The 27,981-nt window shown below is 44.3% G+C and overlaps 2 protein-coding genes across 2 annotated transcripts; both read left to right on the top strand.

Annotated features, from left to right (window-relative positions):
- Positions 1-12: 12 nt before the first annotated feature.
- prl2 (prolactin 2) lies at positions 13-17,632 on the top strand. Its single transcript, XM_038985571.1, has 5 exons — positions 13-37; positions 2,007-2,191; positions 13,148-13,255; positions 15,698-15,877; positions 17,432-17,632. Exons 1-5 carry the CDS (start codon positions 13-15, stop codon positions 17,630-17,632), a joined length of 699 nt encoding a protein of 232 aa, XP_038841499.1.
- Positions 17,633-23,130: 5,498 nt separating this feature from the next.
- On the top strand, positions 23,131-27,549 carry LOC120040418 (zinc finger protein 629-like). Its single transcript, XM_038985587.1, has 2 exons — positions 23,131-23,408; positions 24,574-27,549. Exons 1-2 carry the CDS (start codon positions 23,243-23,245, stop codon positions 25,830-25,832), a joined length of 1,425 nt encoding a protein of 474 aa, XP_038841515.1. The 5' UTR covers positions 23,131-23,242; the 3' UTR covers positions 25,833-27,549.
- The last annotated feature ends 432 nt before the right edge of the window (positions 27,550-27,981 follow it).

Genomic DNA, 27,981 nt, shown 5'->3' with positions numbered 1-27,981 from the left:
AAGCAACACAGAATGTCCAGGAACAACATCAAACAAGGTAGCTACCTCTAAGAACAAGCCAGGGCAGTGCATGCAGAGAGCAGAGAGCAGAGAGCAGGGAGCAGAGAGCAGGGAGCAGGGAGCAGGGACCAGGGAGCAGGGACCAGGGACCAGGGAGCAGGGAGCAGGGACCAGGGAGCAGGGACCAGGGACCAGGGAGCAGGGACCAGGGACCAGGGACTGAGGAGCTATACATGCATGCCTCTGCCAGTGGAATTAGATCCTCTCCTCTGTTTACCACCTCTTCTTCCCTTTCTCTTTTCCTCTTCCTCCCTCAGTGTTGTCTCTTCTCCTTCGGCATAGGTTAAGTCCTGAGATTACAGACTAGTACTAAAACACTTGAAGTAGGCATTCTAGAGTTAAGTCAACAAGTTACTATATCATTGTGTTTACTTGATATCTACCTACACAAATATCTAGCTAGAACAAAGTGTTAATAAGATTTAAAAAATGTCAGTGTTGTCTCTTCTCCTTCTATCCCTCTGTCAGTGTCAGTGTTGTCTCTTCTCCTTCTATCCCTCTGTCAGTGTCAGTGTTGTCTCTTCATCCTCTTCTCCTTCTATCCCTTTGTCAGTGTCAGTGTTGTCTCTTCTCCTTCTATCCCTCTGTCAGTGTCAGTGTTGTCTCTTCATCCTCTTTTCCTTCTATCCCTCTGTCAGTGTCAGTGTTGTCTCTCTTCTCCTTCTATCCCTCTGTCAGTGTTGTCTCTTCTCCTTCTATCCCTCTGTCAGTGTCAGTGTTGTCTCTTCATCCTCTTCTCCTTCTATCCTTCTGTCAGTGTCAGTGTTGTCTCTTCTCCTTCTATCCTTCTGTCAGTGTCAGTGTTGTCTCTTCTCCTTCTATCCCTCTGTCAGTGTCAGTGTTGTCTCTCTTCTCCTTCTATCCCTCTGTCAGTGTCAGTGTTGTCTCTCTTCTCCTTCTATCCCTCTGTCAGTGTCAGTGTTGTCTCTCTTCATCCTCTTCTCTAGGCTGGTGAGACAGGATCCAAAGCTCTCCCTATATCCTGACCTGTCCTCCTTCTCATTGCTCTTCTCATTGTCCCCCTCTCCCTCCTGTCCTCATCCCTTCTCCCTCTATCTTTCCACCAGTTTGAGTGCTACATCTGCCTTGTGAGACAGGATCCCATCCTCACCTCTCTCTGTTCCTCTTCTCACTCTCTCTCTGCCAGCTGCTCCTGACATGCTGGCTGGTGAGATAGGATCCCATCCTCACCTCTCTCTGTTCCTCTTCTCACTCTCTCTCTGCCAGCTGCTCCTGACAGGCTGGCTGGTGAGACAGGATCCCATCCCCACCTCTCTCTGTTCCTCTTCTCACTCTCTCTCTACCAGTGTCAGTGCTGCTCCTGGCTGGTGAGACAGGATCCCATCCTCACCTCTCTCTGTTCCTCTTCTCACTCTCTCTCTGCCAGTGTCAGTGCTGCTCCTGGCTGGTGAGACAGGATCCCATCCTCACCTCTCTCTGTTCCTCTTCTCACTCTCTCTCTGCCAGTGTGAGTACTGCTCCTGGCTGGTGAGACAGGATCCCATCCTCACCTCTCTCTGTTCCTCTTCTCACTCTCTCTCTGCCAGTGTCAGTGCTGCTCCTGGCTGGTGAGACAGGATCCCATCCTCACCTCTCTCTGTTCCTCTTCTCACTCTCTCTCTGCCAGTGTCAGTGCTGCTCCTGGCTGGTGAGACAGGATCCCATCCTCACCTCTCTCTGTTCCTCTTCTCACTCTCTCTCTGCCAGTGTCAGTGCTGCTCCTGGCTGGTGAGACAGGATCCCATCCTCACCTCTCTCTGTTCCTCTTCTCACTCTCTCTCTGCCAGTGTCAGTGCTGCTCCTGGCTGGTGAGACAGGATCCTGTCCTCTCCCTCTATTACCCTCCTCTCTCTCAACTCCTTCAAACTCCTCTCTATTTCTCTAGTCCCTCTATCACTCTCCTCTCCTCTTCTCATCGTCTTCATCCTTCTCCCTCTCTCTTCCAGTGTGGGCTCTTCTCCTGGTGTTGGTGTGTGTGGAGCTGTGTGGCAGTGGCAGGGCGAGCGCGGCGCCTATCTGTGTCCACGGCCAGGCGGGGTGCCACTTCCTCTCCCTGGCAGACCTCTTTGACCGGGTCATCCAGCACAGTGCCAGGATGCACAGCATCTCCAGTGACCTGCACTCTGAATTCGTAAGTCCCCTTACCTTTCTCTAGTATGCACCAAGGTTACCTCTCTCTTTCTCTCTTTCTCTCCCTCTCTGTATGTCTCTGTCACTAATGACACAGTCCTAGTCTCTTTCTCTCTCTCTGTGTGTGTGTCTATCACTAATGACACAGTCCTAGTCTCTTTCTCTCTCTCTCTGTATATCTATCACTAATGACACAGTCCTAGTCTCTTTCTCTCTCTCTCTGTATGTCTATGTCACTAATGACACAGTCCTAGTCTCTTTCTCTCCCTCTCTGTATGTCTCTGTCACTAATGACACAGTCCTAGTCTCTTTCTCTCCCTCTCTGTATGTCTCTGTCACTAATGACACAGTCCTAGTCTCTTTCTCTCTATGTCTGTCACTAATGACACAGTCCTAGTCTCTCTCTCTGTATGTCTGTCACTAATGACACAGTCCTAGTCTCTGTCTCTCTTTCTCTCTATGTCTGTCGCTAATGACACAGTCCTAGTCTCTTTCTCTCTCTCTCTGTATGTCTGTCACTAATGACACAGTCCTAGTCTCTTTCTCTCTCTCTCTGTATGTCTCTGTCACTAATGACACAGTCCTAGTCTCTTTCTCTCTCTCTCTGTATGTCTCTGTCACTAATGACACAGTCCTAGTCTCTTTCTCTCCCTCTCTGTATGTCTCTGTCACTAATGACACAGTCCTAGTCTCTTTCTCTCCCTCTCTGTATGTCTCTGTCACTAATGACACAGTCCTAGTCTCTCTCTCTCTATGTCTGTCACTAATGACACAGTCCTAGTCTCTCTCTCTCTATGTCTGTCGCTAATGACACAGTCCTAGTCTCTCTCTCTCTATGTCTGTCACTAATGACACAGTCCTAGTCTCTTTCTCTCTATGTCTGTCACTAATGACACAGTCCTAGTCTCTTTCTCTCTATGTCTGTCACTAATGACACAGTCCTAGTCTCTTTCTCTCTCTCTCTCTATGTCTGTCGCTAATGACACAGTCCTAGTCTCTCTCTCTCCCTCTCTGTATGTCTCTGTCACTAATGACACAGTCCTAGTCTCTCTCTCTCTATGTCTGTCGCTAATGACACAGTCCTAGTCTCTCTCTCTCTATGTCTGTCACTAATGACACAGTCCTAGTCTCTTTCTCTCTATGTCTGTCACTAATGACACAGTCCTAGTCTCTTTCTCTCTCTCTCTCTATGTCTGTCGCTAATGACACAGTCCTAGTCTCTCTCTCTCCCTCTCTGTATGTCTCTGTCACTAATGACACAGTCCTAGTCTCTCTCTCTCTATGTCTGTCACTAATGACACAGTCCTAGTCTCTCTCTCTCTATGTCTGTCGCTAATGACACAGTCCTAGTCTCTTTCTCTCTTTCTCTCTATGTCTGTCACTAATGACACAGTCCTAGTCTCTCTCTCTCTCTCTCTATGTCTGTCACTAATGACACAGTCCTAGTCTCTTTCTCTCTCTCTCTATGTCTGTCACTAATGACACAGTCCTAGTCTCTTTCTCTCTCTCTCTCTATGTCTGTCACTAATGACACAGTCCTAGTCTCTTTCTCTCTCTCTCTCTATGTCTGTCACTAATGACACAGTCCTAGTCTCTTTCTCTCTCTCTCTCTATGTCTGTCACTAATGACACAGTCCTAGTCTCTTTCTCTCTATGTCTGTCACTAATGACACAGTCCTAGTCTCTCTCTCTCTGTATGTCTGTCACTAATGACACAGTCCTAATCTCTTTCTCTCTATGTCTGTCACTAATGACACAGTCCTAGTCTCTTTCTCTCTATGTCTGTCACTAATGACACAGTCCTAGTCTCTTTCTCTCTATGTCTGTCACTAATGACACAGTCCTAGTCTCTTTCTCTCTATGTCTGTCACTAATGACACAGTCCTAGTCTCTTTCTCTCTATGTCTGTCACTAATGACACAGTCCTAGTCTCTTTCTCTCTATGTCTGTCACTAATGACACAGTCCTAGTCTCTTTCTCTCTTTCTCTCTATGTCTGTCACTAATGACACAGTCCTAGTCTCTTTCTCTCTCTCTCTCTATGTCTGTCACTAATGACACAGTCCTAGTCTCTCTCTCTCTCTCTCTGTATGTCTCTGTCACTAATGACACAGTCCTAGTCTCTCTCTCTCTCTCTGTATGTCTCTGTCACTAATGACACAGTCCTAGTCTCTTTCTCTCTCTCTCTCTATGTCTGTCGCTAATGACACAGCCCTAGTCTCTCTCTCTCTATGTCTGTCACTAATGACACAGTCCTAGTCTCTTTCTCTCTATGTCTGTCACTAATGACACAGTCCTAGTCTCTTTCTCTCTTTCTCTCTATGTCTGTCACTAATGACACAGTCCTAGTCTCTTTCTCTCTTTCTCTCTATGTCTGTCGCTAATGACACAGTCCTAGTCTCTCTCTCTCTATGTCTGTCACTAATGACACAGTCCTAGTCTCTCTCTATGTCTGTCACTAATGACACAGTCCTAGTCTCTCTCTCTCTATGTCTGTCGCTAATGACACAGTCCTAGTCTCTCTCTCTCTATGTCTGTCACTAATGACACAGTCCTAGTCTCTCTCTCTCTATGTCTGTCACTAATGACACAGTCCTAGTCTCTCTCTCTCTATGTCTGTCACTAATGACACAGTCCTAGTCTCTCTCTCTCTATGTCTGTCGCTAATGACACAGTCCTAGTCTCTCTCTCTCTATGTCTGTCGCTAATGACACAGTCCTAGTCTCTCTCTCTCTATGTCTGTCGCTAATGACACAGTCCTAGTCTCTCTCTCTCTATGTCTGTCGCTAATGACACAGTCCTAGTCTCTCTCTCTCTATGTCTGTCGCTAATGACACAGTCCTAGTCTCTCTCTCTCTATGTCTGTCACTAATGACACAGTCCTAGTCTCTCTCTCTCTATGTCTGTCACTAATGACACAGTCCTAGTCTCTCTCTCTGTATGTCTGTCACTAATGACACAGTCCTAGTCTCTCTCTCTCCCTCTCTCTATGTCTGTCGCTAATGACACAGTCCTAGTCTCTCTCTCTCCCTCTCTCTATGTCTGTCGCTAATGACACAGTCCTAGTCTCTCTCTCTCCCTCTCTCTATGTCTGTCGCTAATGACACAGTCCTAGTCTCTCTCTCTGTATGTCTGTCACTAATGACACAGTCCTAGTCTCTCTCTCTCCCTCTCTCTATGTCTGTCGCTAATGACACAGTCCTAGTCTCTCTCTCTCCCTCTCTCTATGTCTGTCGCTAATGACACAGTCCTAGTCTCTCTCTCTCCCTCTCTCTATGTCTGTCGCTAATGACACAGTCCTAGTCTCTTTCTCTCTATGTCTGTCACTAATGACACAGTCCTAGTCTCTTTCTCTCTCTCTCTCTATGTCTGTCGCTAATGACACAGTCCTAGTCTCTCTCTCTCCCTCTCTGTATGTCTCTGTCACTAATGACACAGTCCTAGTCTCTCTCTCTCTATGTCTGTCGCTAATGACACAGTCCTAGTCTCTCTCTCTCTATGTCTGTCACTAATGACACAGTCCTAGTCTCTTTCTCTCTATGTCTGTCACTAATGACACAGTCCTAGTCTCTTTCTCTCTCTCTCTCTATGTCTGTCGCTAATGACACAGTCCTAGTCTCTCTCTCTCCCTCTCTGTATGTCTCTGTCACTAATGACACAGTCCTAGTCTCTCTCTCTCTATGTCTGTCACTAATGACACAGTCCTAGTCTCTCTCTCTCTATGTCTGTCGCTAATGACACAGTCCTAGTCTCTTTCTCTCTTTCTCTCTATGTCTGTCACTAATGACACAGTCCTAGTCTCTCTCTCTCTCTCTCTATGTCTGTCACTAATGACACAGTCCTAGTCTCTTTCTCTCTCTCTCTATGTCTGTCACTAATGACACAGTCCTAGTCTCTTTCTCTCTCTCTCTCTATGTCTGTCACTAATGACACAGTCCTAGTCTCTTTCTCTCTCTCTCTCTATGTCTGTCACTAATGACACAGTCCTAGTCTCTTTCTCTCTCTCTCTCTATGTCTGTCACTAATGACACAGTCCTAGTCTCTTTCTCTCTATGTCTGTCACTAATGACACAGTCCTAGTCTCTCTCTCTCTGTATGTCTGTCACTAATGACACAGTCCTAATCTCTTTCTCTCTATGTCTGTCACTAATGACACAGTCCTAGTCTCTTTCTCTCTATGTCTGTCACTAATGACACAGTCCTAGTCTCTTTCTCTCTATGTCTGTCACTAATGACACAGTCCTAGTCTCTTTCTCTCTATGTCTGTCACTAATGACACAGTCCTAGTCTCTTTCTCTCTATGTCTGTCACTAATGACACAGTCCTAGTCTCTTTCTCTCTATGTCTGTCACTAATGACACAGTCCTAGTCTCTTTCTCTCTTTCTCTCTATGTCTGTCACTAATGACACAGTCCTAGTCTCTTTCTCTCTCTCTCTCTATGTCTGTCACTAATGACACAGTCCTAGTCTCTCTCTCTCTCTCTCTGTATGTCTCTGTCACTAATGACACAGTCCTAGTCTCTCTCTCTCTCTCTGTATGTCTCTGTCACTAATGACACAGTCCTAGTCTCTTTCTCTCTCTCTCTCTATGTCTGTCGCTAATGACACAGCCCTAGTCTCTCTCTCTCTATGTCTGTCACTAATGACACAGTCCTAGTCTCTTTCTCTCTATGTCTGTCACTAATGACACAGTCCTAGTCTCTTTCTCTCTTTCTCTCTATGTCTGTCACTAATGACACAGTCCTAGTCTCTTTCTCTCTTTCTCTCTATGTCTGTCGCTAATGACACAGTCCTAGTCTCTCTCTCTCTATGTCTGTCACTAATGACACAGTCCTAGTCTCTCTCTATGTCTGTCACTAATGACACAGTCCTAGTCTCTCTCTCTCTATGTCTGTCGCTAATGACACAGTCCTAGTCTCTCTCTCTCTATGTCTGTCACTAATGACACAGTCCTAGTCTCTCTCTCTCTATGTCTGTCACTAATGACACAGTCCTAGTCTCTCTCTCTCTATGTCTGTCACTAATGACACAGTCCTAGTCTCTCTCTCTCTATGTCTGTCGCTAATGACACAGTCCTAGTCTCTCTCTCTCTATGTCTGTCGCTAATGACACAGTCCTAGTCTCTCTCTCTCTATGTCTGTCGCTAATGACACAGTCCTAGTCTCTCTCTCTCTATGTCTGTCGCTAATGACACAGTCCTAGTCTCTCTCTCTCTATGTCTGTCGCTAATGACACAGTCCTAGTCTCTCTCTCTCTATGTCTGTCACTAATGACACAGTCCTAGTCTCTCTCTCTCTATGTCTGTCACTAATGACACAGTCCTAGTCTCTCTCTCTGTATGTCTGTCACTAATGACACAGTCCTAGTCTCTCTCTCTCCCTCTCTCTATGTCTGTCGCTAATGACACAGTCCTAGTCTCTCTCTCTCCCTCTCTCTATGTCTGTCGCTAATGACACAGTCCTAGTCTCTCTCTCTCCCTCTCTCTATGTCTGTCGCTAATGACACAGTCCTAGTCTCTCTCTCTGTATGTCTGTCACTAATGACACAGTCCTAGTCTCTCTCTCTCCCTCTCTCTATGTCTGTCGCTAATGACACAGTCCTAGTCTCTCTCTCTCCCTCTCTCTATGTCTGTCGCTAATGACACAGTCCTAGTCTCTCTCTCTCCCTCTCTCTATGTCTGTCGCTAATGACACAGTCCTAGTCTCTCTCTCTCCCTCTCTCTATGTCTGTCGCTAATGACACAGTCCTAGTCTCTCTCTCTCTATGTCTGTCGCTAATGACACAGTCCTAGTCTCTCTCTCTCTATGTCTGTCACTAATGACACAGTCCTAGTCTCTCTCTCTGTATGTCTGTCGCTAATGACAGAACCCACTATAACACCGTGGGGTTGTTGATGTGACATATTGGTTTGGGATAATCAGATGTATAAAACAGGATGTTAAGATGGAGATCCTGACGTTAAGAACAACAGTCTTTCAACAGGTCATGTAGCATATCATCAAATCAAATCAAAGTTTATTTGTCACATGCGCCTAATACAGCAGGTGTAGTAGACCTTACAGAAATGCTTACTTACAGGCCCTAACCAACAGTGCAAAAAAGGTATTAGGTGAACAATAGGTAGGTAAAGAAATAAAAACAACAGTAAAAAGACAGTGAAAAACAGTAGCGAGGCTATATACAGTAGCGAGGCTATATAAAGTAGCGAGGGTATATACAGTAGCGAGGGTATATACAGTAGCGAGGGTATATAAAGTAGAGAGGCTATATACAGTAGCGAGGCTATATAAAGTAGCGAGGGTATATACAGTAGCGAGGGTATATAAAGTAGCGAGGGTATATACAGTAGCGAGGGTATATACAGTAGCGAGGGTATATACAGTAGCGAGGGTATATACAGTAGAGAGGCTATATACAGTAGCGAGGCTATATAAAGTAGCGAGGGTATATACAGTAGTGAGGGTATATAAAGTAGCGAGGGTATATACAGTAGCGAGGGTATATAAAGTAGCGAGGGTATATAAAGTAGCGAGGGTATATAAAGTAGCGAGGGTATATAAAGTAGCGAGGGTATATACAGTAGCGAAGCTATATACAGTAGCGAAGCTATATACAGTAGCGAAGCTATATAAAGTAGCGAGGGTATATACAGTAGCGAGGGTATATAAAGTAGCGAGGGTATATACAGTAGCAAGGGTATATAAAGTAGCGAAGGTATATAAAGTAGCGAGGGTATATAAAGTAGCGAGGGTATATAAAGTAGCGAGGGTATATACAGTAGAGAGGCTATATACAGTAGCGAAGCTATATACAGTAGCAAGGCTATATACAGTAGCGAGGGTATATAAAGTAGCGAGGGTATATACAGTAGCGAGGGTATATAAAGTAGCGAGGGTATATAAAGTAGCGAGGCTGTATAAAGTAGCGAGGGTATATACAGTAGCGAGGGTATATAAAGTAGCGAGGGTATATACAGTAGCGAAGCTATATACAGTAGCGAGGCTATATACAGTAGAGAGGCTATATACAGTCGTGAAGCTATATAAAGTAGCGAGGGTATATAAAGTAGCGAGGGTATATAAAGTAGCGAGGGTATATACAGTAGCGAGGGTATATAAAGTAGCGAGGGTATATAAAGTAGCGAGGGTATATAAAGTAGCGAGGGTATATAAAGTAGCGAGGGTATATACAGTAGCGAAGCTATATACAGTAGCGAAGCTATATACAGTAGCGAGGCTATATAAAGTAGCGAGGGTATATACAGTAGCGAGGGTATATAAAGTAGCGAGGGTATATACAGTAGCGAAGCTATATACAGTAGCGAGGGTATATAAAGTAGCGAGGGTATATAAAGTAGCGAGGGTATATAAAGTAGCGAGGCTACATACAGACACCGGTTAGTCAGGCTGATTGAGGTAGTATGTACATGTAGATATGGTTAAAGTGACTATGCATATATGATGAACAGAGAGTAGCAGTAGCGTAAAGAGGGGTTGGCGGGTGGCGGGACACAATGCAGATAGCCCGGTTAGCCAATGTGCGGGAGCACTTGTTGGTCGGGCCAATTGAGGTAGTATGTAAATATGTACATGAATGTATAGTTAAAGTGACTGTGCATATATGATAAACAGAGAGTAGCAGCAGCGTAAAAGAGGGGTTGGGGGGGCACACAAAGCAAATAGTCTGGGTAGCCATTTGATTAGCTGTTCAGGAGTCTTATGGCTTGGGGGTAAAGACTTTTTGTCCTAGACTTGGCACTCCGGTACCGCTTGCCATGCAGTAGCAGAGAGAACAGTCTATGACTGGGGTGGCTGAGGTCTTTGAAAAATTTTAGGGCCTTCCTCTGACACCGCCTGGTGTAGAGGTCCTGGATGGCAGGCAGCTTAGCCCCAGTGATGTACTGGGCCGTACGCACTACCCTCTGTAGTGCCCTGCGGTCGGAGGCCGAGCAATTGCCATACCAGGCAGTGATGCAACCAGTCAGGATGCTCTCGATGTTGCAGCTGTAGAATCTTTTGAGGATCTCAGGACCCATGCCAAATCTTTTTAGTTTCCTGAGGGGGAATAGGCTTTGACGTGCCCTCTTCACGACTGTCTTGGTGTGTTTGGACCATTCTAGTTTGTTGGTGATGTGGACACCAAGGAACTTGAAGCTCTCAACCTGTTCCAATACGATGAGAATGGGGGCGTACTCTGCCCTCCTTTTCCTTTTCCTGTAGTCCACAATCATCTCCTTAGTCTTGTTTACGTTGAGGGATAGGTTGTTATTCCGGCACCACCCGGCCAGGTCTCTGACCTCCTCCCTATAGGTTGTCTCGTTGTTGTCGGTGATCAGGCCTACCACTGTTGTGTCGTCTGCAAACTTAATGATGGTATTGTAGTCGTGCCTGGCCATGCAGTCGTGGGTGAACAGGGAGTACAGGAGGGGACTGAGCACGCACCCCTGAGGGGCTCCAGTGTTGAGGATCAGTGTGGCAGATGTGTTGCTACCTACCCTCACCACCTGGGGGCGGCCCGTCAGGAAGTCCAGGATCCAGTTGCAAATGGAGGTGTTTAGTCCCAGGATCCAATCAGGGACATGTTGAAAATGTCAGTGAAGACACCTGCCAGTTGGTCGGCACATGCCCGGAGCACACGTCCTGGTAATCCGTCTGGCCCCGCAGCCTTGTGTATGTTGACCTGTTTAAAGGTCTTATTCACGTCAGCTACGGAGAGCGTGATCACACAGTCGTCCGGAACAGCTGATGCTCTCATGCATACCTCAGTGTTGCTTGCCTCGAAGCGAGCATAGAAGTGATTTAGCTCGTCTGGTAGGCTCGTGTCACAGGGCAGCTCGCGGCTGTGCTTCCCTTTGTAGTCTGTAATAGTTTGCAAGCCCTGCCACATAAGACGAGCGTCGGAGCCGGTGTAGTATGATTCAATCTTAGCCCCGTATTGACGCTTTGCCTGTTTGATGGTTCGTCGCAGGGCATAGCAGGATTTCTTGTAAGCTTCCGGGTTAGAGTCCCGTACCTTGAAAGCGGCAGCTCTGCCCTTTAGCTCAGTGCGAATGTTGCCTGAAATCCATGGCTTCTGGTTGGGGTATGTACGTACAGTCACTGTGGGGACGACGTCCTCGATGCACTTATTGATAAAGCCAGTGACTGATGTGGTGTACTCCTCAATGCCATCGGAAGAATCCCAGAACATGTTCCAGTCTGTGATAGCAAAACAGTCCTGTAGTTTAGCATCTGCTTCATCTGACCACTTTTTTATAGACCGAGTTACTGGTGCTTCCTGCTTTAATTTTTGCTTGTAAGCAGGAATCAGGAGGATAGAGTTGTGGTCGGGTTTACCAAATGGAGGGTGAGGGAGAGCTTGGTATGCGTCTCTGTGTGTGGAGTACAGGTGACCTAGATTTTTCCCCCCTCTGGTTGCACATTTAACATGTTGATAGAAATTTGGTAGAACTGATTTAAGTTTCCGGCCACTAGGAGCGCCGCCTCTGGGTGAGTGGTTTCCTGTTTGCTTATTTCCTTATACAGCTGACGGAGTGCGGTCTTAGTGCCATTATCTGTCTGTGGAGGTAAATAAACAGCCACGAAAGTATAGCTGAAAACTCTCTAGGCAATTTATCACAATATACTCTACTTCAGGCGAGCAAAATCTAGAGACTTCCTCAGATTTCGTGCACCAGCTGTTGTTTACAAATATGCACAGACCGCCCCCTCGTCTTACTGTGTGCTGTTCTATCTTGCCGGTACAGTGTATATCCCGCTAGCTGAATAACCATGTCGTCATTCAGCCACGATTCCGTGAAACATAGGATATTACAGTTTTTGATGTCCCGTTGGTAGGATATTCGTGATCGTACCTCGTCTAATTTATTGTCCAATGATTGCACGTTGGCGAGTAATATTGACGGTAACGGCAGCCTTCCCACTCGCCTTCTGCGGGTCCCCACGAGGCATCCTGCTCTGTGTCCCCTGTACCTGCGTTTCTTCCTCTTGCAAATAACGGGGATGTTGGCCCTGTCGGGTGTTGGGAGAATGTCCGGTGCATCTTGCTTGTTGAAGAAAAAATCTTTGTCTAATCCAACGTGAGTGATCGCTGTCCTGATATCCAGAAGCTCTTTTTTGCCGTAAGATACGGTTGCAGACACATTATGTACAAAATAAGTAACAAATAACGCGGAAAAAAACCACATAATAGCACAATTGGTTGGGCGCCCGTAAAACTTCTGCCATTTCTTCCGGCGCCATTTTTTTACTGGTTTCAATTTAGTAGGGTAACCAATATGTTATTTTGGCATTTGGGTGAACTATCACTTTAAACATGCAATTTCGCATGTTTAAAGTGATAGTTCACCCAAATGCCAAAATAACATATTGGTTACCCTGTAAGCAGTCTATTGCCAAGGTAAGACAGCAGTCTATTGTCAAGGTAAGACAGCAGTCTATTGTCAAGGTAAGACAGCAGTCTATTGTCAAGGTAAGACAGCAGTCTATTGCCAAGGTAAGACAGCAGTCTATTGCCAAGGTAAGACAGCAGTATATTGCCAAGGTAAGACAGCAGTCTATTGTCAAGGTAAGACAGCAGTCTATTGCCAAGGTAAGACAGCAGTCTATTGTCAAGGTAAGACAGCAGTCTATTGCCAAGGTAAGACAGCAGTTTATTGTCAAGGTAAGACAGCAGTCTATTGTCAAGGTAAGACAGCAGTCTATTGCCAAGGTAAGACAGCAGTCTATTGTCAAGGTAAGACAGCAGTCTATTGTCAAGGTAAGACAGCAGTCTATTGTAATTTTATCATTTGGGTGAACTATCCCTTTCAAGGTTCTACAAGCTTTTTGTTTCTTTGCTTTCGAAGGCTTTGCTCTTCAGAGATGCAGCTCCTTTGACTCTCTGACCTTTTGCTTTCTACCTACGTCTTCCCTGTCAACTCAATTCCTCTTTCTCTCCTTTCTTCTTCCCTCCTTCAGGAGCAATATGTTCTGCCAAGCAGAAATCATATTGGCAGGATAAACCGTCACTGCCATACAGCCACCATACTAACCCCTAATGGCAAAGAGAACGCGCAGAGACTGGCTGTGAGTCTTACAACTCTGTTTAACTTCTACTTGGTCACAATCCCGGATCCGGGAGCACCCCCATCAGTAAAAAAGCTGACTAGCATAGCCTAGCATAGCGTCACAAGTAAATACTAGCATCTAAATATCATTAAATCACAAGTCCAAGACACCAGATGAAAGATACACATCTTCTGATTTTTAAAATGTTTTACAGGGAAGACACAATATGTATTTCTATTAGCTAACCACGATAGCAAAAGACACAACTTTTTTTTCCCACCATTTTTTCCCTGCATAGGTAGCTATCACAATTTTGACCAAATAAAGATATAAATAGTCACTAACCAAGAAACAACTTCATCAGATGACAGTCTGATAACATATTTATTGTATAGCATATGTTTTGTTAGAAAAATGTGCATATTTCAGGTATAAATCATAGTTTTACATTGCAGCCACCATCACAACTCTCACCAAAGCAACTAGAATAACTACAGAGACCAACGTGAATTACCTAAATACTCATCATAAAACATTTATGAAAAATACACAGCGTACAGCAAATGAAAGACAAAGATCTTGTGAATCCAGCCAATATTTCTGATTTTTTAAGTGTTTTACAGCGAAAACACAATATAGCATTATATTAGCTTACTACAATAGCCAACCACACAACAGCATTGATTCAAGCCAACAATAGCGATAACGAATAAACCAGCAAAAGATATTAATTTTTTCACTAACCTTCTCAAACTTCTTCAGATGACAGTCCTATAACATCATATTACACAATACATATAGAGTTTGTTCGAAAATGTGCATATTTAGCGGCACAAATCGTGGTTATACAATGAGAATAGTAGCCAAGCTGCCAACAAAATGTCGGGAGAAATCTTGGGAGAGGCACCTAATCTAATCAGTAACTAATCATAAACTTGACTAAAAAATACAGGTTGGACAGCAAATGAAAGATACATTAGTTCTTAATGCAACCGCTGTGTTAGATTTTTTAAATTAATGTTACTACGACATACAGCGTGCGTTAAAGCGAGACCGCACCGAAATTAATGGCGGAATAGTAGATTTACATTTTTCAACAGAACAACGAATTAACATCATAAATACTTCTTACTTTTTGATGAGCTCCCATCAGAATCTTGGGCAAGTTGTCCTTTGTCCAGAGGAATCGTTGCTCGGTTGTAGATTGTCGCCTTCAACTTTGGAATTAGCAGTAAACATTAGCCATGTGGCGAAGACGTGTCCAACTCACTATAACGCAGCACTAAGAAATATCCGAAAATCGCAATATACTGATATAAACTGATATAACTCGGTTTAAAATAACAACATTATGATGTCTTTAACGCCTATATCGAATAAAATCAGAGCCGGATATATCTAAGGCCTATAACGGGAGCTTCCCAGAACGCCATCCTGAGGTCTGTCTTGCGTCATGGCGAATGATGAAAAGACTGCACCACATGTTCCAAGCCCATTTATATGGCCTCAGATCTGCCTAGCAACTCCATTCCAATTCTCACTATTTGCTGACATCTAGGGGAAGGCGTATGCAGTGCATCTCGACCAATAGAAGACATGCAAATTAATAAACTGACCTCAGAACAGCCTGCCTGATTTCAGATTTCTCACTTCCTCACAGGAAAATTGCTCCAACTTGAGTTCTGTTTTACTCACAGATATAATTCAAACGGTTTTAGAAACTAGAGAGTGTTTTCTATCCAATAGTAATAATAATATGCATATTGTGCGAGCAAGAATTGAGTACGAGGCAGTTTAATTTGGGAACGAAATTTTTACAAAGTGAAAACAGCACCCCCTATTGAGAAAAGGTTTTAATCAACTATTGTTTACCATAGTACTACCCCTCTCTGCTTCCTGTAATAACCTTGTCCCTTGTCTGTTCCCTGATGGTACTACCCCTCTCTGCTTCCTGTAGTAACCTTGTCTGTTCCCTGATGGTACTATCCCTCTCTGCTTCTGTAGTAACCTTGTCTGTTCCCTGATGGTACTACCCCTCTCTGCTTCTGTAGTAACCTTGTCTGTTCCCTGATGGTACTATCCCTCTCTGCTACCTGTAGTAACCTTGTCTGTTCCCTGATGGTACTACCCCTCTCTGCTTCTGTAGTAACCTTGTCTGTTCCCTGATGGTACTACCCCTCTCTGCTACCTGTAGTAACCTTGTCTGTTCCCTGATGGTACTATCCCTCTCTGCTACCTGTAGTAACCTTGTCTGTTCCCTGATGGTACTACCCCTCTCTGCTTCCTGTAGTAACCTTGTCTGTTCCCTGATGGTACTACCCCTCTCTGCTTCTGTAGTACCCATGTCTGTCTCCAGATGTAGACTGCTGCTATGTCTTTGCTTGTGTCTGTCTTCTCTCTTTCAACACTCAATAACCAACTCTACAAGAACATACAATTCTACTCTCTCTCTCTCCTCAGAGAGAGGAGTTAACCGAGGTGATTCTGAAGCTGTTGGTAGCATGGAAGGATCCTCTGTGGCAGTTCCACCAGAACATGGTTCACCAGGATGACTTCAACAACTTCAGCTCCAACAAAGCACTGGAGATGAGCTACATGGTGCACGAGCTCCGCAAGGGAGTCGAGAAGGTGGCTGATAGGGTAAGAGGAAGATGGGGGGAGAAGGTGGCTGATAGGGTAAGAGGAAGACGGGGGGAGAAGGTGGCTGATAGGCTAAGAGGAAGACAGGGGAGAAGGTGGCTGATAGGGTAAGTGGAAGACGGGGGGAGAACGTGGTTGATAGGGTAAGAGGAAGATGGGTGAAGGTGGCTGACAGGTTAAGAGAAAGATGGAGGGAGAAGGTGGTTGATAGGGCAAGAGGAAGGTGGGAGGAGAAGGTGGCTGATAGGGTATGGGACGGTTGAGCTAGCATAGGCTAATGCGATTAGCATGAGGTTGTAAGTATCAAGAAAATTTCACAGGACATAGACATGTCAGATATTGGCAGAAAGCTTAAATTCTTGTTAATCTAACTGCACTGTCCAATTTACAGTAGCTATTACACTGAAAGAATACCATGCTATTGTTTGAGGAGAGTGCACAGTTATGAACTTGAAAAGTTAATAATAAACCAATTAAGCACATTTGGGCAGTCTAAATACAAAATGTTGAACAGAAATGCAATGGTTCATTGGATCAGTCTAAAACTTTGCACAAACACTGCTGTCATCTAGTGGCCAACATCTAAATAGTGCCTGGTCTGGAAAAATACATTATGGCATTTGTCTTGCATTTCAAAGATGATGGTACAAAAACAATACCAAAAAAAGCATGTTTTGTCTTTGTACTATCTTTTACCAGGTCTAATGTGTTATATTCTCCTACATTCATTTCACATTTCCACAAACTTCAAAGTTTTTCCTTTCAAATGGTATCAAGAATATGAATGTCCTTGCATCAGGTCTTGAGCTACCAGCAGTATGTCATTTTAGGCGAATATTGAAAAAAAGTGGCAGATCCTTCTACTTAAACATTTCTACTTGACTCTGCAGCTCAATTCTAGAAAAGAATCATCACTTGAATCCATCATTACTATTTGTTGTTAAGATGATTATGTTGAATATTGCCTATGGCTTTCTGTAAGAGTTATAATGTGAAATGTCTCACAGATGATGAAGTGTGTATGTCACTAAATTAATCACAGAGATGAGGGGGAGAAAGACAGAGAGAGAAAGAGAGAGAGAGAGAGAGAGAGAGAGAGAGAGAGAGAGAGAGAGAGAGAGAGAGAGAGAGAGAGAGAGAGAGAGAGAGAGAGAAAGCAAATAAGGCAGAGTTAGCCTTGAGCATACATACTATAGTGACAGTGAGTGAGTGTGAAAGAGAATGAAAGAAAGATATAGATAGTGGGAGAGAGAGAAAGTAAATTAAAGCAAATAAGACAGAGTTAGCCTTGAGCATACTATAGTGAAAAGAGAGTCCTATAGCAGCTTGATCCCTAGTGACATTGTGTAGACTGATGTTGACACCATCACTGAGTCAGTGACGAATGCAGATGCCAACCAGGATGTCACTAGACAATCCTCGCTCTGCTACTGGGTTGGCATGTGATAGCTCACAAGAGAAGGCACACACACACACACACCTCATTTTGCAATATGTACAGAAAGTGAAATGCCTTGTCTCTGACAATCCACTGTCTGTGTCCCTCCCTCTCAGATGCAGAACCTGGGGATGATCAGTAACTCCCTGAGTGGCCTGTCCTCCCCTGAGGCCTTGGACCCCTCGTCAGACACCAGCGGAGAGTCCCAGGCCATGAGCGACCACGACCTCCTCTACTGCTTTAGACGGGACTCCAACAAGGTCCAGAACTACCTGAAGATCCTCAAGTGCAGGATCGTACCTGAGAACGGATGCTGAGATGTTAAGACAAGACAAGAGGTGTGACTTTCACAAGCTACCGTGTCAATCAAGGAAATGAAGGACACATCATGAATAGACATGATGATAAGACCGAGAGAAGAGACTGGGACTGTGGCACTTTCCTCCTCCTGACAAGTCCAACAATAACGTCCACCAGCGACAACGTCTTCTATGTACTGTATTTATGTCATGTCACAGAGAAATATAGTACAGATGTAAGATCTTAATCTGATCACCCTGTTGCAGGAGAATTTCCCTGCAATGTAGTCAATTTTAAAAAATGTAGTGTATTTGAGGTTTCAAAAAGGCTTCTGAAGTTCATAATTTCCACTTAAAAAATTCATACTTGATTTTCCCTTACGAAAAATGTGTCAACCCCTACAAAAACTATCATTAATTATAATCCACGTAATAATTCACATTTCCTTTTGCTGCAGGATTATTTTCCTGCTGTAGAAAACTGTCTCAAAAGAAAATCCTATACCTGTATGTCACTTATCTTGATGATGAAAACTTGAATTTTCTCTCAGAGTTTGGGGGGCAGAGCCACTGGAGTAGAATATCATAAATACTGTCATGACCATATCACCTTTAGGTTTAGAGTACATGCATGTTTCATATAATGAATCCATTTCATGTTTTAAATGGACATTTTCAAGAGGGAGAAGGGATGTAACTCAGAAAGAAATTGATGGAAATTAACAATGTTGTTTATTTTTTATTTCTAAGACCAACTAGACATGAAATGTTCTTTAAAATAAATAAATCGTGACAAAATCTGAACTCAGAACTCTATTGTGATTGATTGTGTGTGTGTGTGTGTGTGTGTGTGTGTGTGTGTGTGTGTGTGTGTGTGTGTGTGTGTGTGCGTGCGTGCGTGCGTGCGTGCGTGCGTGCGTGCGTGCGTGCGTGCGTGCACTTTCCTCCTCCTGACAAGTCCAACAATAACTTCCACCAGCGACAATGTCTTCTATGTACTGTATTTATGTCATGTCACAGAGAAATATAGTACAGATGTAAGATCTTAATCTGATCACCCTCTTGCAGGAAATGTAGTGTATTTGAGGGTACTGGAGGACTGGAGTTGAGAACCACTGGCCAAAGGTATCTGCAAAGTGTCATGGATGCAGGCTTTTACTCCAGCCGATTCTGCAACAAACTCAGTCTAACTAATGAAATGTTGATTGAAGACTATGATTGGTTAAATAGTTGAATCAGATGTACTAATGCCTTGTCTCTGTGGATCAGATTGAACACCCCCTGGCAGAGGCAAAAAACGGATTAAAGGACAACTTCACTTTTTTGAAACAATCTGTATTTTGGATGGCATGTTACAGTATTGTCCAGACACTTTTTCACTTTGAGAAATGTATCTAAACAGCGATAGACATCCTCATGCTTGTTCTGCAGGAGGGGCACAGAGAAAACATGAACAAAGGCTACAAAAACACCCAAATCCTTGTAGTGATGCAGGCCTTTATGTTGTACACATGACATTGTGTCATTACAAACTTTATCTGCAACGTTATGTTCCATTCTGTTGGACTTGAGCGAAACCAGGGCTTGCGCACGCTGAAACGGTTACAGGGCTACAAGGAGAAGTATCGCTCGAGTCCAACAGAATGGAATTTGGCGTTGCGGATGAAGTTCGAAATGACACAATTTCATGATCAACGCATTTAAGCTCGAAGCTTGCACGTGCAGAGGCTATACATGACGCTGGGAGTGAGTCAAACTCTGTGAGAGCACTGATGGTAACATTACACACCCTTACACTGAAAACCGTCATGCTGCTGAAACAAATGAATCCATATCCTTCCTAGGAGCTCCGCTCTGGCAGCGCTGTGTCTGCGTCAGACTTCTCCTAGACACGCCCGGGGCTCCAGTGTGTGCCATGCAGAAGGAGAATAAAGCAGTGGGTATGACGCTCAGCCACGGTCCGGCTGCCTACTGACTGGCGGCTCCACTGATCAAAGGCGACTTCTCGTACTTCAGTCGGGAGTCATTGGCTCAGGCTGCCAGGCTTTTACTTTAACATATGTTTCCCAAGTGACGCAGGGAGCAAAGAAGACAGAGGGACAGGACCCATAGAAACATGATGGAAGGGAACGATGGACGACGCGCTGGGGGTCGGGTAGCGGAGAGGCAGAGGGGGGATCAGATGGGACAGGACCCATAGAAACATGATGGAAGGGAACGAGGGACGACGCGCTGGGGGTCGGGTAGCGGAGAGGCAGAGGGGGGATCAGATGGGACAGGACCCATAGAAACATGATGGAAGGGAACGAGGGACGACGCGCTGGGGGTCGGGTAGCGGAGAGGCAGAGGGGGGATCAGATGGGACAGGACCCATAGAAACATGATGGAAGGGAACGAGGGACGACGCGCTGGGGGTCGGGTAGCGGAGAGGCGGAGGGGGGATCAGATGGGACAGGGGGAAAGGGGCTGTTTGAGGACCCACAGAAAGATGGGGAACGGGGGACAGGATGACACTGACACACACTGTTTCTTAAACACCCAGGCACTTCCTGTGTCAGTCTAATTTGGGTCTGAGCTATGATCTCAATGCTAAGCAATGACAGATGCTAAATGAGATAATATAAGCTCATATTGCGTCAGTCGCTCTTCACATTCATTAGCCAAGACAAAATAAAGACATTAGAATCAGTAATGACCTGAATCGTCATTGGAACGCCGTCGGAAAAACATGATAATTGAAAAGCGTACAACAGACTCATCCAAACAGGTTATCATTAGAAAGAGCTGTGTGTGTGTGTTTGGTTTTAGCTTCCCTGTGGGGACCAGAAGTCCTCACAAGGATAGAAAAACAAGGAAAATTCAGACAAGTGGGGACATTTTGCCAGTCCCCACAATGAAAAAGGGGTTAGTTAGGTTTAGGGTTACAATTAGGGGTTAGGTTTTTTGAGTTAGGGGTTAATGTTAGGGTAAGGTTTAGGGGAAATAGGATTTTGAATGAGAATCAATTGTTTGGTCCCCGCAAGGATAGTAAAACAAACGTGTGTGTGTGTGTGTGTGTGTGTGTGTGTGTGTGTGTGTGTGTGTGTGTGTGTGTGTGTGTGTGTGTGTGTGTGTGTGTGTGTGTGTGTGTGTGTGTGTGTGTGTGTGTGTGTGGCATGAATCATGACATTGTTTTCCCCTCTAAGAATGCCATTTGTTCTTTGGTCACCCAAGTAAACTAATTGTATGACGTCTTAACTTTACAAAACAAACCATTTACTATGCCCTCAAGATAGTCATACACACACACACAGGTTAGGACAGGATTCATCTAGGAGAGAGAGAGACAGAGGGAGAGAGAGATACACACACACACAAAGACACAGAGAGAGACACACACAGAGAGACACAGAGAGAGAGAGAGATACACACACACACACACACACAAAGACACAGAGAGAGACACACACAGAGAGACACAGAGAGAGAGAGAGAGCGAGACAGAGAAAGAGCGAGAGAGGGCACAACTGAATGCTGAGGGGGCTCTGTTGTGACTGTCCTGTTGTGCGACTGTCTAGAAACATATTGTCATCAATACTTTACAACTAAACAAACGACCCAAATGGTGACGACAGAGAGTAGAACAGTGTCTTATCTTTATCCAACCTTCTCTGTCTCTCCCTCTGTCTCTCCTCTCTGTCTCTCCCTCTGTCTCTCCCTCTGTCTCTCCCTCTTCCTCTTTCTCTGTCTCTCCCTCTGTCTCTCTCTCTGTCTCTCCCTCTGTCTCTCCCTCTTCCTCTTTCTCTGTCTCTCCCTCTGTCTCTCTCTGTCTCTCCCTCTGTCTCTCCCTCTGTCTCTCCCTCTGTCTCTCTCTCTGTCTCTCCCTCTGTCTCTCTCTCTGTCTCTCCCTCTTCCTCTTTCTCTGTCTCTCCCTCTGTCTCTCTCTCTGTCTCTCCCTCTGTCTCTCTCTCTGTCTCTCCCTCTTCCTCTTTCTCTGTCTCTCCCTCTGTCTCTCCCTCTTCCTCTTTCTCTGTCTCTCCTCTCTGTCTCTCCCTCTGTCTCTCCCTCTGTCTCTCCCTCTTCCTCTTTCTCTGTCTCTCCCTCTGTCTCTCTCTCTGTCTCTCCCTCTGTCTCTCTCTCTGTCTCTCCCTCTGTCTCTCCCTCTTCCTCTTTCTCTGTCTCTCCTCTCTGTCTCTCCCTCTGTCTCTCCCTCTGTCTCTCCCTCTTTCTCTGTCTCTCTCTCTGTCTCTCCCTCTCTCTCTCCCTCTGTCTCTCCCTCTGTCTCTCTCTCTGTCTCTCCCTCTGTCTCTCTCTCTGTCTCTCCCTCTGTCTCTCCCTCTGTCTCTCCCCCTCTTTCTCTCCCCCTCTGTCTCTCCCTCTGTCTCTCCCTCTGTCTCTCCCTCTGTCTCTCTCTCTGTCTCTCCCTCTGTCTCTCCCTCTGCCTCTCCCTCTTTCTCTCCTCTCTTTCTAAGACCTGGTGCCAAATTCACACGTCTGCCAATAGATAGCAGCACTTCAACTCAGAGTGCAAGGAGACTTGAAAATGATTTACAACGACGGCCTACACCGGCCAAACCCGGACGACGCTGGGCCAATTGTGCGCCGCCTTACGGGACTCCCAATTAAGGCTGGTTGTGATACAGCTTGGATTCGAACCAGGGTGTCTGTAGTGACGCCTCAAGCACTGAGATACAGTGTCTGAGACTGCTGCGCTGCTGCGAACACTACCTTTAAACAAACAAAAATATCCATGGAGGAATGTAATGTAATTATATAATGATGTGGTTTGGTTGCCCTTGCAGTCCTCCCACTACTACGCACTTTTCTGTTGTGACTCACTTCATCATTGTGTTGTATTGTGTTGCAATAAGGTCACTAGTTAGTAAGGAACGCCCCAAACCTGGTTGTATAGAGCTTATTTGAAAGGAAAAAACTAAAACCTGGGCCGTCCATGGAATTAGTTTTACACCCGTCATAGCTATTCTTAACACCACCAGTCAGGTTTCAGGTACATTATTATTTTATATTTATTTTTTACATTCTTTGTAAGTAAAGTTTGATTTAAGTGATGATGTAATGATCAAATGGATGTTTTCCAGAAAATAGTGTTTTTCAGCCTCATTTCAAAAGCATTCTTTATAATTGCTGTTGATAACTGCAGTCTCTGGTTTAGTGCATGCTGGTCCATCAGTCCAAAGACGTTGCAGGTCTGTTAATTTAGTTCATGCAAGAAATTATCATCCTAGATTACCCTATTACTTAATATAACCATTTCATGTTTCCCCACATAGTCATATATTTCCATCAGTGGAAGCTGGTGGGAGGAGCTATAGGAGGACATGGTGATTGTAATGGCTGGAATGGAATAAATGGAACGGATGTGTTTGATACCGTTCCATCCGTCCTCCTGTAGCTCCTCCCACCAGCCTCCACTGATTGCCATTATAATTGGTCTGTAGCGTGTAGTAAAAAAAAACATCCACATGGTGATGCTGTGGTGTTTTTATGGGCTCGCCACCCGCAGACAAAAACAGGAAAAGACAACGCGGAAGTAAAACTTCGAGCGGGTTTGTTTTGTTCTTGCCCACCATTCTTTCCTCGTAGACGAAGCCATAGTAGCTGAATACCCAACTCTCAGTCCACTGCAACATGTCTAAACTACAGTCGTTTCGTGTGTTTTTAAATGAGCGTTTAACAGCGGCAGCTGTGGAGATTTTCGGGGCAGTTGAGCAAACGGTAGTGGACTACCAGGAGGAGAATGATCGACTACGGAGACTGCTGCGGGTCACACCGGAGATAAAACGATGCAGAATAGGTTCGTATGTAGATCTACTGATAGCTAGCCGTTCTGCTCAATAAATAAACTGTTTAGGGGTTCAGTGATCACCATTTCAATATGCTTTATTAACTGTTACCACCGTTTCTAAACCCTGAGGCCCAACATCGTCAGACTTCCGGGAACGCTTGCGAAGCAAGACTCGGCAGACCAGACGGGGGTTTGAGAAGTCCATGAGAGAAGTGAAATATTCCTCCTTAGTTGTTAATTTTCTCGATTTCTAAAGTCACAACCTAGATTCAAACGAATGTTCTAAGTAGGTGAACATGTCATTACGACAAACTGACACGTTTTCATTTTCGCCAAAAACTACTTTATATCTAAGGAGTGCCTAAGAGTTGACGGCTTGCACATGCGCAGTTCGGCGGGAGACGAACGTTGACATTCCCACCTGGAGGTGTGTTCAGTTCGCTTGAACCCGATGAAGTGTTTCTGCGAATTAGATTAGCTAGCTAGCGTCGTCATGACATTGCCCTACAGGCGTGATCTGGGATTTCTATTGGAGAATCAGTTTCTACATAGCTTCCTACCTAACTATATTTTTCTAATACCATTGCTAAAACACATTCTCATTAAAACCAGTAAGTCATTCGAATTTATAAATGAACTTGTATTATTTTTTACATTACAAATAAATAGCTTATTATCTAACGTTTATTGATAAGTAATTGAAAGTAGATTCTAGTTGATCAATTATTTAATTGGAATTTTTGTTAACTTGAATATACTTCACCAGAGGCCTTAATTGAAACAATAATAAAGCGGGTCACTCTGCCTCTATTTTTAGTAACAGGTGATGATGAGCCTGGAGACATGTAACCACTCTCAAATTCATAGACTGAGATATGGATGCAAGGACTGACCATCCATGATATCAACATTAAAATATAAGCTTGTTAACTTCAATGTTTGTAAACAATGTAAATATAGCCACAAAAACATGGTTAAAACTATGTGATCTGATGGGACCATGCCAGTTGAATTAAGCTCATGAGGCATTTATACATTCTATTCTTCAAGAATCATTTATAAGTAAAAACAGTTATGTAACAACTAAGGATTCTAGTTTTAACTTCTAATTGACCCCAACCCTGATGTCTAAAAGCTGTATAGATAACCTCTGCTCCTCTCTCCTTTCCTCCAGACTCCCTGCAACTCTCTCTCGCTGTCTCTGAAGAGGAGGTTCTCCCTGAGCAGCAGCACTGTGAGCAGGAGTGGAGCCCCAGTCTGGGGCAGGAGAACCCAGAACTTCCACAGATTAAAGAGGAACAGGAGGAACTCAGGACCAGTCAGGAAGAAGAGCAGCTTCAAGGTCTGGAGGCTGATATCATAGAGTTCAAATTCACTCCTTCCTGTGTGAAAAGTGAATGTGATCAGGAGGACCCACTTCAGCCCTTCACTTCTCCCCAAACCCAGACTGTGGAGAACAGAGAGAGTGACCCTAAACAAGTGGATCTCACACCTTTTGTTACTGTGACCCACCTTAAGGGTCTCTACATTCCCTGTGACCCTCCAGATAATCACAACAATGCCTCCAGCCAACTCTCAGCTGTCAGCAGTGACCCAGTAGGACTTGACAGCAGCCCACCGATGGATCCCAACCCACCATTGGTTCCCAGCTCACCATTGGATCCAAACCCATCAATAGGTGAACACTGTTCCAAACCCAGCACCACGCTTAGAAAAACTCACCACTGCCGTGACTGTGGTGAAATATTTGCTCTGAAAGCTGACCTGAAGAGGCATGTGACTCTTGCCATGCAGAGACCCAGTGAATGCCGCGTCTGTAAAAAATGCTACAACTCCAGCTGTAAACTGAAGGCCCATGTCCGACTCTGTCGCGGTAGGAAACCCTGCACCAGCCCTGTTTGTAGCAAGACCTTCAAACTCAAAGCAGATCTGTCCAAGCACATGAGGATTCACACAGGGGAGAAATCATTTAGTTGTGGTTACTGTGGGAAGCGCTTCAATCGCAAGGGGAACCTTACTGATCATATTCCTGTTCACACAGGAGAGAAAGCATTTAGCTGTGCTGACTGCGGAAAAAGATTCAGTCAGAAGGGGACCCTACGGAAGCATAGACTGACTCACACAGGAGAGAAACAATTTATCTGTGGAGACTGTGGAAAAAGCTTCTATCAGAAGGGGGACCTAAGTAGGCATATACGGACTCACACAGGAGAGAAACTTTTTATCTGTGGTGACTGTGGGAAAAGCTTCAATTTGAAGGGGAACCTAAAGAAGCATGAACTGACTCACACAGAAGATAAACCATTTAGCTGTGATGACTGTGGGAAAAGTTTCAATCACAAGTCTAACTTACTGATGCATGTTAAAAACATTCACAAAGGAGGAAAACCGGATGAAATCTTAAAGAACTGTTTAGTCACAAAATTAGAATAAAAAGGCAGGATGTGGACCACACTCTGAGTACACGCTCATAGACTCACATCTATTGGTTGGTGGAGGACGATACAATGATACCTCTCCTAGGGACCTGCTCTCCATGCTTCATGATTACAGTTCCTCTGGTCTCTGATCTATTCTATTGGTAACCTGCTGTTTCTCTCCACAGTACTCTCTGGTCTACATGGAGGGCCTAGCTACTTTACATCTGTCTGGAGGGAGAGCTAGAGGTCACAGAATGAGGCTTCTAGTCTCAGCACTTTCCAAGGCTTTTTAGAGGAAAATACCTTTTCAGGTCATGTCACAAGTGCCTTCTCCTCTGACAGTGTCACAGCTAACCCATTTGTAAAATGTATGCCCTTTAGATAAAATCTCCTGCTAAATGGCATATACAATGTAGTCTGAACTGATTGACGTCCTTGATAAATATGAGCAATCATGACTGTATAAAATAAATAATTCAAATGCTGAGCTATTTTGTATGCTTAAAAGAATTGGGAAAGTATATTATTTTATATGAATACAAATGCTCATAGAAATAATACTTTTTTTTCTCTCAAAAGAGTAGTGGTAAAGGAGAGTAGTGGTAAAGGAGAGTAGTGGTAAAGGAGAGTAGTGGTAAAGGAGAGTAGTGGTAAAGGAGAGTAGTGGTAAAGGAGAGTAGTGGTAAAGGAGAGTAGTGGTAAAGGCGAGTAGTGGTAAAGGAGAGTAGTGGTAAAGGAGAGTAGTGGTAAAGACGAGTAGTGGTAAAGGAGAGTAGTGGTAAAGGAGAGTAGTGGTAAAGGCGAGTAGTGGTAAAGACGAGTAGTGGTAAAGGAGAGTAGTGGTAAAGGAGAGTAGTGGTAAAGGAGAGTAGTGGTAAAGGAGAGTAGTGGTAAAGGAGAGTAGTGGTAAAGGAGAGTAGTGGTAAAGGAGAGTAGTGGTAAAGGAGAGTAGTGGTAAAGACGAGTAGTGGTAAAGACGAGTAGTGGTAAAGACGAGTAGTGGTAAAGGAGAGTAGTGGTAAAGGCGAGTAGTGGTAAAGACGAGTAGTGGTAAAGGAGAGTAGTGGTAAAGGAGAGTAGTGGTAAAGGAGAGTAGTGGTAAAGGAGAGTAGTGGTAAAGGAGAGTAGTGGTAAAGGAGAGTAGTGGTAAAGGAGAGTAGTGGTAAAGGAGAGTAGTGGTAAACATTGACACCCCTGAAGATTCTAATAAATAAAGTAGAGGAAATACTACATGGAGCCTGTGACTCTATGAACTCTACAAAAGTTTGTTTTGGTTTCAGATTATTTTGTGTCCAGTAGAAATGAATGATAAATAATGTATTGTCATTTTGGAGTCAGTTTTATTGCAATAAGAATACCTTTTGGGGGAAAATTGTATAAAATAATACCTTTATAGCTCAGTATTTGAATGATTTATTTTATACATTATTGTTAATCTTTATCAAAGATAATTTGATAATCAATTATTTTAGATCCCACTGTATTATGAATTCAGTGGCGACACTTCTGCTTTCCTACCACTAGATGGCACTGTTTAAGATGTCTCCCCACTAGATCTATTACACTAACGTGGATCCTTTCAGTAGGCTACAACAACATGAGAAGTGAGAATGTCAATTGTATATTTCATCCCTCTCTTTCCTTCCCTGTGTGTGTGTGTGTGTGTGTCTCGCTCTCTCAGCCAGACTTAAAGGTCGAGACTGAGTCTGCGTCTCTCACATGGATAGGCAGACTATTCCAGAAAAATTGAGCTCTATAGGAGAAAGCCCTGCCTCCAGCTGTTTACTTAGAAATTCTTGGGACAATAAGGAGGCCTGCGTCTTGTGACCGTAGCGTATGTGTAGGTACAGTTGAAGTCTGAAGTTTACATACACCTTAACTAATACATTTATACTCAGTTTTTCACAATTCCTGACATTTAGTCTTAGGTCAGTAAGGATCACCTTCATTTTAAGAATGTGAAATGTCAGAATAATAGAGAGAATTATTTATTTCAGCTTTTATTTCTTTCATCACATTCCCAGTTGGTCAGAAGTGTACATACACTCAATTAGTATTGGGTAGCATTGCCTTTAAATTGTTTAACTTGGGTCAAACGTTTTGGGTAGCCTTCCACAAGCTTCCCACAATAAGTTGGGTGAATTTTGGCCCATTCCTCCTGA

Source organism: Salvelinus namaycush, unplaced genomic scaffold, assembly GCF_016432855.1.
Source record: "Salvelinus namaycush isolate Seneca unplaced genomic scaffold, SaNama_1.0 Scaffold35, whole genome shotgun sequence".
Classification (NCBI taxonomy): domain Eukaryota; kingdom Metazoa; phylum Chordata; class Actinopteri; order Salmoniformes; family Salmonidae; genus Salvelinus; species Salvelinus namaycush.
Note: the sequence above shows the minus strand (reverse complement) of the source record. Positions and strands in the feature narration are given on the sequence as shown.